The sequence below is a fragment of the Leptonychotes weddellii genome, chromosome 6 (assembly GCF_054177405.1).
Source record: "Leptonychotes weddellii isolate Sample4059 chromosome 6, ASM5417740v2, whole genome shotgun sequence".
Classification (NCBI taxonomy): Eukaryota; Metazoa; Chordata; class Mammalia; order Carnivora; family Phocidae; genus Leptonychotes; species Leptonychotes weddellii.
Window position 1 is genome coordinate 113163193 of NC_138374.1, and position 12217 is coordinate 113175409.

The window sequence follows — 12217 nt, forward strand, 5'->3', positions numbered from 1 at the left end:
CAGCATTAAAAGAAATGAGCTATCAAGCTATGAAAAGATATCGAGCGGGCTCAAATGTACATTACTAAGTGGAAAAAGCCAATGAGAAAAGGCTACATGTTGTATGATTCTAACAATATGACATTCTGGAAAAGATAAGGCTATGGAGACTCTAAAAGGCTCAAGGCTGAGTGGGGGAGGGAGGGTGAATAGGCAGAGCACAGAGGATTTTTAGGGCAACAAAAGTATTCTGTATGATACCATAATGGTAAATACCTGTTAATACACATTTGTTCAAAGCCATCGGATGTCTATAACACCAAGAGCAAACCCTAATGTCAGCTATGGGCTCTGGCTGATAAGGATGCGTCGGCGCAGATTCATCACTTGTAACACATGCACCCCTCTGGTGGGGGATGCTGATAGTGGGGGAGACTATGCATGTTGGGGAGACAGGGGGATATGGGAACCCTCTGTACCTTCCTTTGAATTTTTGCTGTGAACCTAAAACTACTCTACAAAATAAAGTCTAAAAAATCAACACTTTACATTTTTACACACACACACATATAATCTTATTTGATCCTCATATCAGTTCTCCAAGGGGGTGCAATCTATTATTCAAATGAGGCAAATATCACAGTGGTTACGTGGGGCTCAAATGACAAGTTAGCCTTAGCATTTAACAGCCAAACAGTCAAGCTTTGCTAGAGAAGGTCAAGATGAGTAGTGGTCTGATGCCCCCAAACCCTGCAATCTCTGACTCGAGGCAGGCTTTCTGGGTAGTTGGATGGTCCTCTAACTTGTCTGTAGTCTGTTTTCCTTTTTATTCCACTAGCAGTGATCCCCAATCTCTGTCACTGTTCTCCAGCCTTTTCTTCCACCATTGACCTGCCTCACTCTGAACATAGACTCTGCCTCCTCCTTAATCAAGAAAATAAACATTTTCAAGTAAGAACTCCATTGACTTCCCTGCTCCATCAATTTATAGTCATCCGATCCTTACTTATTTTTCTCGCGTTTTGTTGGAAGGGGCTGGCCTTTCTGGCCAAGAGGGATCCCTTGTCTAATGCTTTGGGATGCTCCCTCTAGCACTGATACCCATTGTGTGCACGTGCATGCGCTCAGGTACACACACACACACACACACACACACACACCCCTCTACATCTTTGACCTCTTATTCTCCATTCACTCCTTCCTTTCTGCTTATAATGCTGCTAAAGGCTCTTTTTTCTTTAAAGAAGATGAAAGATGTATCCTTTCTAATATCCTTTCTAATTACAGTCTTATCTCTTTCCTTCCTTCACAAACTTAGCTTCCGCTTCCCTTACCCACCTAACCCCACCATAATTTGCTTCCATTACTATCACCCTTACCAGAACTGCTTTCACTGAAATCGCCAGGGACCCCCATTTTTACAAAACGTAACTAATGATTGTTAGTACTTAGTTTAGTTGACTTATGTAAAGTAGACATAATACCTAACCAGAAGTTTGTGGTATCAAATCAGAAGACCTATGTGAGCATTCACCATGGTGCCAGGCATTTGGTAGGGGCTCAGAAATTCCTCTCCTAAACACACACACACAGAGGCAATATCTCAAGATTCCCAAGATTTGGCCCTGTTATGGTCTCCTTTCTTCATTAAATTCTCCCCATAGCTTCTGAGTCATCGTTCCCATCTTGGCCTTGTCCTACCACCTCTGACTCCTTCACAGAACCCATTCCTTCCTTCCACTTCGTCTTCAGGGACTGGGCTCCCAGAGCTCCAGCCACAGCTTTTTGTTTGGTTTGTTTTTGGAGAGTGAGAGAGAGAGATGAGCAAGCGCAAGTGAGGGGAGGGGCCGCAGGAGAGGGAGAGAGGGAATCTTAAGCAGGTTCCGCATTCAGCCCGGAGCCCAATGCGGGGCTCGATCCCACAACCTTGAGATCATGACCTGAGCCAAAATCAAAGAGTCAGACACTTAACTGACTGAGCCACCCAGGCGCTCCTGGGTCAAGGTCTTTTTTAAGATAGAAGGCAAACGGTAGCATGCCTTTCCATTTATTTATTCTTTAATTTCTTTCAGTGGTATTTTGCTGTTTTCAGTATATAAGTCTTGCATTTCCTTTGTTAAATTTGTTTTTGATACTGTAAATAGAACTGTTTTTCTTAATTTCCTTTTTAGATTGTTCATTACTGGTATATGAAAATACAATAGATTTTTTTTATATATTGATCTTGTATCCTGCAAACTTTCTGAGAGTATTTATTAGCTCAATAAGTTTTACAACCTCCTCTTAATATGTATCTGTCTTCCTAACCTGTATCCCCATCCTGAATTTTGTACCTCTATTTCCAAATACTTTTGGACATCCCCACTTAGATCACCTGATAGATATCCCTAACTCAACATGTCCAGCATTAAAAGGAAGTCCCTCCACCTCCCTTACAAATACACAAACCAACACTTTCCCTTCTGCAGTTTGGCTCATTTCAGGTATTATCATCTGCCTGGTCACCCAAACCACTAATATAAGAGCCATCTTTTATGTCTCACTGGTTTGCCTTATAAAGCCATTGAGTTATATATATAATTCATGCAGATAGATAGATAGATAGATAGATAGATAGATAGATAGATAGATACTCAGTTCTCTCTCTGTTCTGACTTGTCATTACCCTGGCTCTGGTTTTCATCACTCTTCTTCTGGATTATTACAATAATTTCCTAACTAGTCTTGCATTGCTATAGTTCTTCCTTCATGCACCCCCGCCCCCCCCCAGAGTAATCCAATCATGTCAGTTGAGATCAGAAATCATTCCAATTTGAGTATGGACTAGATATTAATTTAAAAGAATTACTGCTTAATTCTTAATTTCTTAGGTGTGATAATGATGTTGTGGGATAATGTCCTTATTCTTAGAAGATGAGTCCTGAAGGATTTAGTGGCAAAGTGTCATGATGTCTGCCACTTCTTTTCAAATCATTCAAGAAAATATCTGTACGTATGTGTGCTTGTATGTGTGTGTGCACTTGTTTGTATGTGGAGGAAGAAAGAGAACACGCACAAGTGTAAATATAACAAAATATTAACAACTGTTAAATTAGGTGGAGGGGGCATATGGGTGTCCATTGTACTATGCTTTTAAGTATTTCTGTGTGTTTGAAACATTTCAGAAAAACAAGTTAAAGGGAAAGAGAATAGGGGCGCCTGGGTGGCTCAGTTGTTAAGCGTCTGCCTTCGGCTCGGGTCATGATCCCAGGGTCCTGGGATCGAGTCCCGCATCGGGCTCCCTGCTCTGCGGGAAGCCTGCTTCTCCCTCTCCCATTCCCCCTGCTTGTGTTCCTGCTCTCGCTATGTCTCTCTCTGTCAAAAAAATAAATAAAATCTTTAAAAAATAAAATAAAATAAAATAAAAAGGGAAAGAGAATATGCTCCAAACCCATTAGTGTGGGGTACTATCCTCTTCCTGCTCCCAAGACAAACATTTCTTTCTAGCTTCATCTTCCACCCTCTTGCACTCTGTATCCCACCTATGGCACTAGTAAAAAATGTATTTGTTGGGCACTTGGCATGTGCTAGGCACTTTTCAAGGATTGTACTTGTATTGATTCATTTATTCCAGATATCAGCCCTATGAAGTATATTTTATGGTTGAGAATAAGATCAGAGAAAATAAGTCACTTGGTCAAACACACCTCATAAATGATGAATCTGGAATATTAAGCTATTTTGGGCTTTCCAAGTGCACCTTCCTCTTCAGATGTGTATTTGTTAAGTGAATAAATCATTTCTCTCTTTTGTGATGAGTTTGCATGTTTTCCTCCGTTCAGGTTGACTCAGGCTCAACTTGGTCAGGAGGATTTCTAGGAGCGTTCAACAAGCTAATGCTTAAAGCAATGATACCTACCCTTGTTTTATTTGTGAAAAGGTAATAAATGTATGTGGCACAAAATTAAAAATACACAGAAGAGTTCCTAACTTTCTGAAGGTTATTTGATTCTAAAAATCCTTTCCTTCTAAAATATATATATGTATATTTATATATAAAAATATATAGCATATTTTTTAAATTTTAATTGACTCACAACTACTTGAAACCTCTGAGTAACCGGTGATAGGGGCACACACTTATTTTGCTGCCCTTCATTTTAGCTTTAGTTAACTAATTTTTAATTAAATTTATTTTTATCATAGAAGCAATACATGTTCTGGGGGAAAATGTGAATTAGGGGTTAGCAAGCCATGGCCCATTGGCCAAATCTGGCTCACGACCTGTTTTGTTTGTTTTTTAAGATTTATGTATTTATTTGAGAGAGAGAGAGAGAGGTGGGGAGGGGCAGAGGGAGAGAGAGAATCTCAAGCAGACTCTCACATTCTCTCTCTCTCTTAAAAAAAAAGAAAATCTTGCTCCAGAATCTCTGCTGCTCTTGCTCATTACCTATATGGCACAAAGGCAGATTTCCTTAAAAGGCATTCAGGGCTCTGCTGATCTGGCCTGAGGCTAACCTCCAACCTCACCCTCACCTCTTGCTGTGCTCCTTGTAGTGCTTCCATTCCAGTCTGCCTGAGGTTCCCCAAAGCAAAGCCTGCACAGGGCCTTTGCGTGTACTTTTTCTTTAGCCCAAACAGTTTTCCAGTGTTCCCATCTGAAGAACTTCTGTTCTTTCAAGACTGAAATATCTCCTTCCTGGTTAACTTTTTTTCTTCCCTGTGGTGGAAAAGTGGTTCATCTTCTGTGCCATTCCAAACCTCAGAGTGCTGAAAAGATTTTCTACCTGTCAGATAAGACAACTAAAGCTCATTCAGGTTAAATGCAGGACACATGGCTAGTTATACTTGGCCTTGGAGCACCAAGCAGCCAAGTATTGCTGGGGAAAATCATGAAAAATGATAGGTTGAGGGGTGCCTTGCTGGCTCAGTTGGTGGAGTGTGCGGCTCTTGATCTCAAGGTGGTGAGTTCGAGCCCCATTCTGGGGGTAGAGTTTACTTAAAAAAAAAAAAAAATGGTAGGTTGATGTCTCCATCAAGTTATCGAGGGCCAGTGCTCATTAAGCCCTTCTCAGACCTATTCAGGCTGAGTTCATTAGTTTGTGTACTGCTGTTTATCCTACTAGACTGGAAGCTTCTTGAGAACAGGGATCATTTCTTACTTATTTTTTACCGTTAGCTTTTTTTATGTTAAAACATGATTGGCCCTCAATAATTGTTGAAAGAACGATCCAAAAAATGAATACTGTGGATAGAGAAGTTGCTGGTGCCCTTCTCCTCCACCTTCTGCAGCTACACTTACCCTAAGTCCCATGTCTTCTTTAAATCTACCCTGTGTGTGTTCTTCCCACTTGTACTTGGCCCCTAGAACTCCGGATCAAGAGACAGAACTCCTCGGACAGCATCTCGAGCCTCAACAGCATCACCAGCCATTCCAGCATTGGCAGCAGCAAGGATGCTGATGCAAAAAAGAAGAAAAAAAAGAGCTGGGTAGGTCCAAGTTTAGGGAGAAGGAACTATGTAGAGCCGTGGTGGGTCACCTCCACCTCAGCATAGGGATTGGTTCCTTCCAGAATTAACCAAGATATGGTGCCTTGGGGCAAATACGAAGCCCCAGGCATCAGCTCAGAGCAAAGTCTGCTAAACTCTCCTCTTATCCCCATTCCGCCCCACTTGTACCAAGGCCGTCTCTCCAACCCTGTGCACACCCACTTCCCTGGGGCTCTCCATGCCTTTGATTAGGTCAGATATATTTGGCAACAGAAGGAAATATCCAGAAAGGAACATCCTATCAAACTGCTTGCCCACCCCACCTCCATTCCCTTCTATACTATGGAGAGAAGATTTTTCTGAACAAAGCCATTCATTCTAGATGCTCCTGCAGGTTGTTTCTTCAATTTTTTTGGAGAGGTATTTGTGGAACTTTCCATATTACTTCAAAAGGAACCATTATATTACCATTGACTAGTCCAGAGATAGTTAACCCCCAAACTCCCCAGCCCCCAACCTCCCCCCAGCTGGCTCCTAATAGTCCTAAACTGACTTTGGATGACCTTTCTGAAATTCCATAGGGAGATCTAAAACACTTTTAGCTCCTCAGTTGGCCTGTGGTAAGGAGAGGATCCCCAAAAGGAGACTTCTTGCTCCTCTGTCCCTTGTGCAGTAGGACTGGCCCCCAAACCTTTGTATAGCACAGATGGGTCCCAGCTGTGTGAAATGAGTGATTAAGTGTTGCTTCTTTTTTTTCCCTTCAAAATGCTGACTTCAAATCCCTATTTTTTTCCAGGTCTATGAGGTAAGAGACCCAGTTCCTCTCTCCTTGTTTTTTCTTTCCTTTTGCCATACCTTCCCCATTTCCAGAGCAACTCCCTCCCCCTAAACAAAGAGCGGCCACTCATAAAACTAACCGTAACAACCACCCCAGAGTTCCTAACTCACTCCACTGCATGGTCCATCCACGGCTGCCCCCACATGAGGACAGAGGAGTGGTCTGGTTGGGGGCCAAATGGAAAAGTTCAACAAAATCCTGATCTATTCCCTCCTGTCTTCCCCTGGTTACAAAATCAGCCTGTTATAAAAGCAGTCAATTGGAGTTCCTCCTATCCAGAAAATGAGCTTTCTGATTTTTGTTGTTGTTGTTGTTTTTCCTTCAAACCCTAGAAGCCCAAAATGGAAGAGAATCACTGGATGAACATAATTTCGACCACAATTCCCAAAGACCAGTTCAGTTTGGGTCTCGTCTGAAGATTTAGCTCTATAGGGAGACGAACCAGAGATAGGAGAGGATATGATCCATCCAGTCCAGGGCACCCTCAAACCACCTGAAAACCTGAGACCCTCTGAGCATCCATGGAGTTTCCAAAGACATTTCAGGGATTACAGTATAGTCTCAGACTAGCAGAAAGTGAACCCAGAGTTTCCATTACAAACCAGACATCTGAGGTCCACTAACCTAGCCCAACATTGCGCCAGGTGTTAAAAAGGATGTGAAAAGTGGAGTCTGTAATCTGAACCATCCAGGAGCCTGCAAAATTGCTGGGGAGACAAAAAGCACTATTGTACATATGAGATTGATAACAATCCAACGGTGCCAAAATGCCTAATTCAGCCAATGAGGGCTAGAGGAGCTCGTAGATGAAACTTACTACAGGAGGCTGGGGAAACATCACAAAGGAGGTAAAAGCTAAACTGAGATGGTACTGTGATAAGAGAGTGTGTGGAGAGGCTTTCTGCAGGGACAAAATCCCTGCTGTAGCACTAAGTAGGGCGGGGCACAGATAGGAAGGGCCTGAAATGCCAGGAAAATTTTTTTCAACTTGATTCTTTAGGTTAGCATTTCCCAGCGTGTGTTGTGCACAAGTCCATGGCGATGCTCCTTGAAACAGGGATGCCATAAGCCCTGCATTTCTGCAGTGCACACCCACATAGGAACATTCTGAGATGTCCCTCAGTAAAGAGTCTGTTTCCTTTTGCTTGACCCACTGTTTCCTGAATTCAGGGAATCCTTCACCACATAACACTAATGAACATCTGCCAACAGTTGTGCTTTGGGAACCCTGAATGACAGAGAACACTACCGTCTCTCACTCAGGGTCTTCGTGATCTTACAGGACGTGTGCTTTGGGCAGATTGTGGTCATGGGATCTCTTTGTATGCGCACACACACTTAACGTGCACGCACACACACACACACACACTCTCTCTCTCTCTCTTTCTCTGTCTCTCTCATATACACACAGCTTCCCATGAAGCAATAGTGTAGAGAAGACCATTGGGTTGAAAATAAGGAAGACTGAGTTCCAGTCCCAGGCCTTCCTTCAATTCTGCAATCTCAAGCAAGTCAACTTTTTACCCTTGGTTCCTCATCTCTGCAGAGAACTGAGCTTTATGGGATGCTTGAGGCTTGACTACTCCATGATAATCTATCCCCTGCACGCACACTCTAGCTAACTGCACACATTCTCTCTCTCTCTCCTATCCCCATCACAGCCAGATTGGTCCTCCTTTATGTCCTACTTGGTAGACACCCCAACACACACCACCATCAGCTCTCCTCATTTACCTAACAGCCTTCCTGTGTTCCACAAGAGACACTTTGAAAGAGTACCCTCAAGTTTTCCTTTCTTTTCTCTCACTGTCCCAAAGATCTGGTTTACTTTTGTCCCCTACAGCCTTTGACCCCTCCTTTACTCTCTGTCTCTTGCTGCCATTCCATATCTGTGTCCCTGTGTGTGTGTGCATGCTATATGGATGCATGCGAATGGGTGGGCCAGGACCCTGGTTTGCCTCTCTAGCTCACAGCCCTAACACCCAAGCTCATCAACACCTAAGGTCAAACAAGCTATGGTCACATTATAGTCTCCCAAGTATTCTGAGGAAATGCTGGGAAATATTCCTCATTCTAGGACATTTGAGTGGGAATAGGAGAAAGCATTTGTATCTGATTGTTTTCGCCATTCTGGGATGTGCTAAGCACAAGAGACACTAAAAGAAACTTGATACCACTCCCTTCCGTTGATTTCCACAGAATCATATGGCCAGTTTCTGGTTAATAGGTAAATAGATAAATGGATTCTGATCTGATGAGCCACGGTCAGGGTGGACACTGAGACCCAAAGTGAGCAAGGCTCTAGACTGAGCAGGAATTGGTCTGCTGGAGAAGGTGGAGTTTGATCATTGAGAGGTTGGCCACCATGTGACCTCTGGGGACTTCTCTCTGTCCCGCTCAGGGGCATAGTTTCCTCATGGGAGAGAGCAGACCCAAGAAGTTCCTGTAGCCTACAGCCACGGCATGCCAGAACAGTTGACTTTCTCTCAGCCCTAATTTCTAGGCAACTCTTCTGTCCATATTTCATGAAGCAAGTGAAGCCTTAAGAGGGAGGCTTACTGACAGCAAGCAAATACCCTGCCTGTATACCTCTCCGTCTCAGAAGTCCCAAACCAGTCCGCCCCCAGTCTCCAGAGTGGAGCCCTGACGTCTCTCTACCTGGATCTGCTTTTTTCTAGCTTCGAAGTTCCTTCAACAAAGCCTTCAGCATAAAAAAGGGACCCAAGTCCGCTTCTTCATACTCTGACATTGAGGAGATCGCCACACCGGACTCCTCCGCCCCTTCATCCCCCAAACTACAGCGCGGCTCCGCAGAGGCCGCTTCGCCCTCCGTCAAGTCCTCCAGCCCCTCCTCTGTGGGCACAGATGGCGCCGAGTAAGTGCTGTCGGCCTGCCGACCAACGGTGTATGGCCGGCGGCGGCAGTTAAGCCCGTGTTGTTCGCCCCTGGCCACCGCACTACAGGGCTCTCCTGGGGCGTATGAGACCTTCCCCCCACCACGGCTGAGTACCTCCGTGTCCCCTAGCAACTCTACAGCTGCCCCACATGGCCTGGCTTCACTCTCACTTTCTTCCAGGGGCCCTGCTCACCCGGCCCCCCACACCAGGCTGTTCCATGGCAATGAGGAGGAGGAACCGGAGAAGAAAGAGGTATCGGAACTGCGCTCCGAGCTGTGGGAGAAAGAGATGAAGCTCACAGACATCCGCTTGGAAGCCCTCAACTCTGCCCACCAACTGGACCAACTTCGGGAGACGATGCACAACATGCAGGTGGGTATCTGGGCAGAGAGCTGAGCAGAGGGAAGACCGGGCCTTGAGATCCATCCAACTCTGCGGCCCCGCCCCATCTGTTCTCGCCGCAGTTGGAGGTGGACCTGCTGAAAGCCGAGAACGACCGGCTGAAGGTCGCCCCAGGCCCCTCATCGGGCTCCACTCCAGGGCAGGTCCCCGGATCTTCTGCGTTAGCCTCCCCTCGCCGCTCCCTGGGCCTTGCCCTCACCCATTCCTCCAGCCCAAGTCTCACTGACACAGGTACCTGTTTGGGAGAAGAACCTGTAAGGGTGGCAGGAAAAAGAGGGTTTGCGTCACTGCTACACCATTCCGCTTGCTCTGGGGGCACCGCTCTCGGGTCATGGAGCTTAACAGCGCCTAAACCAAGCGCACCCCAGTGTCATGAGACACGAAGACCTACTCTGGTCGTTCAACCCTAATTGCTCTTCCGTTTGGGAGTTTTGGTTTCCTCTTGGTAGTCAGTAGTCATTTGGAAGGGATGATGACTAGGAGGTTTAGGAAAGCCTGTGGGTGCCCCTAAAGCTAATAGTTGTTTTCACTGCTGACAGACCTGTCACCCATGGATGCCATCAGCACCTGTGGTCCAAAGGAGGAAGTGACCCTTCGGGTGGTGGTGCGGATGCCCCCCCAGCACATCATCAAAGGGGTAAGGAACTTCAGGGAGGCCTGGCGACACTCTTATCTTTATCCAAAAACATCTGGGCTCTGAATAACCCCCAAACCAGAGTACCCCACGGCTAAGGCCTTTTAGGACCACCCCCCTTTCTTGGAGGGACCGCACTGAGGCTCACACACTTCTTTCTCCTTGGCCGTGTAGGACTTGAAACAGCAGGAATTCTTCCTAGGATGTAGCAAGGTCAGTGGAAAAGTGGACTGGAAGATGCTGGATGAAGCTGTTTTCCAAGTGTTCAAGGTAAAGGGACACATGTACTCTCAGAGGTTGTTTATCCTCTCATGGGATATGGAGCCATCCAGGCGTTGGGATCTTGGGGACCTTTGATGCTTCATGGAGAAATGCTAACTAGGAAAAACATAGGTTCTTCCCTTTCTCCATTGACTTCCGTTCCCTCTGAAATTTGTGGCTTGTACGTCTGGGTTTGCATCATCTTGGTGTTCCTCTCTATCTTTTTGTTTCCCTCCTTTTCTCCTCTGTTAGGACTACATTTCTAAGATGGACCCAGCCTCCACCCTGGGACTGAGCACCGAGTCCATCCATGGCTATAGCATCAGCCACGTGAAGCGGCTGTTGGATGCGGAGCCCCCAGAGATGCCTCCCTGCCGCCGAGGTGTCAACAACATATCAGTCTCCCTCAAAGGTCAGTCTTTGTCTTTTGGAGTGCAGCAATATGGGGTGAGGGAGGGAGAGGAACATCAATCTGTCACTCATACATTCAACAAGGATTTACTGAGAAGCTATAACGTGCAGCTCACTGTACTTAAGTAACTAAGGGGAAGGGAGGAAAGGGCACAGAAGGTAGAAAGATGAATAAGATCCAGTCCTAACTTTTGTTCCGAGGGCCATTTTCATTCCCAGGGAAATTTCTAGAAAGCCTGGGTTTCTCACTCCACCCACACACCTGTAACTCCAAGCATGTCCCTAAAAATAAGATCTGTGTTTTCAAAACTAGGGCTTAGGGGATTCCTGTGGAACCCGGGACAGGTGGCCCTGCGTTATTTCAGTGGGCTTCTGGGTGAAGAAAGGTATGCCCTTCAGGGGTCCTTGCCGTCCTCGGGGCCCTGGTCATGGCTCATGCTCTCTGGGGCTGGGGGTTCAGGTCTGAAGGAGAAGTGCGTCGACAGCCTGGTGTTCGAGACACTGGTCCCCAAGCCGATGATGCAGCACTACATAAGCCTCCTGCTCAAGCACCGGCGCCTCGTCCTCTCGGGCCCCAGCGGCACGGGCAAGACCTACCTGACCAACCGGCTGGCTGAGTACTTGGTGGAGCGCTCCGGCCGCGAGGTCACCGAGGGCATCGTCAGCACCTTCAACATGCACCAGCAGTCTTGCAAGGTGGCTGCCTCCTGGCACCCCCACCAGCCTTTGCTCGGGCCTCAGCCCCCAAGGCCTTCCCCGGGCCCCCTCCTGCCCCTTCTGTTCCCTTTCCTCCCTTCCCCTTAGCATTCCCCTTTGCTAGTCCCTCCTCTGCCCCCAGTTTCTTTCCAGACTTTTCCCTTCCCTTCTTTCTCCACACTTCCCCTTGCCTCTGGTATACGCCTTTCCCTCTTGCTGATCATTGACTGAACGACATCCTCATTTCCACCTCACTTTCTGCCGACCCTGAAAATCCTGTCCCTTTGTTTATTTCCTTCCCTCTACCTTTCTTTTCAGTATTACTCTGACCTTGGGCTTTCTGGGGAGAAGAACTCAGAATTACATGTGACACATTCTGCTGTCCCCTGCCAAATCTGGATGTCTCTCAAGCACGCCCTGACACTCTGGGGTTGCCCCAACAGGGGGAGGCTTATCTATTGGAGTGGTTCATGGTACCAACCTAGTGAAAAGCCCATTAGGAAATAGGATATGATCCCCACCCTTCAGGGATTTAGGAGCCGCTACTTAAGATGGTTGCCTTAGAGCCTTTGGGACCACTGTTTATCAGTCCACAGTAGTTCTGGAGTCAAATGTTCAGATGCATCAAAC

At 46.3% G+C, this 12217-nt stretch overlaps 1 protein-coding gene across 6 annotated transcripts in view; it reads left to right on the top strand.

Annotated features, from left to right (window-relative positions):
* NAV1 (neuron navigator 1) overlaps positions 1 to 12217 on the top strand; it is a 244319-nt gene that overhangs the window by 223133 nt on the left and 8969 nt on the right. For all 6 annotated transcript variants that reach the window (XM_081823043.1, XM_081823041.1, XM_081823044.1 and 3 more), the window contains 8 exons: positions 5327 to 5448; positions 8965 to 9161; positions 9363 to 9555; positions 9648 to 9816; positions 10125 to 10222; positions 10394 to 10489; positions 10733 to 10892; positions 11352 to 11587. In XM_081823043.1, coding sequence (XP_081679169.1) covers positions 5327 to 5448; positions 8965 to 9161; positions 9363 to 9555; positions 9648 to 9816; positions 10125 to 10222; positions 10394 to 10489; positions 10733 to 10892; positions 11352 to 11587 — 1271 coding nt within the window. The remainder of the gene's footprint in view (positions 1 to 5326; positions 5449 to 8964; positions 9162 to 9362; positions 9556 to 9647; positions 9817 to 10124; positions 10223 to 10393; positions 10490 to 10732; positions 10893 to 11351; positions 11588 to 12217) is intronic.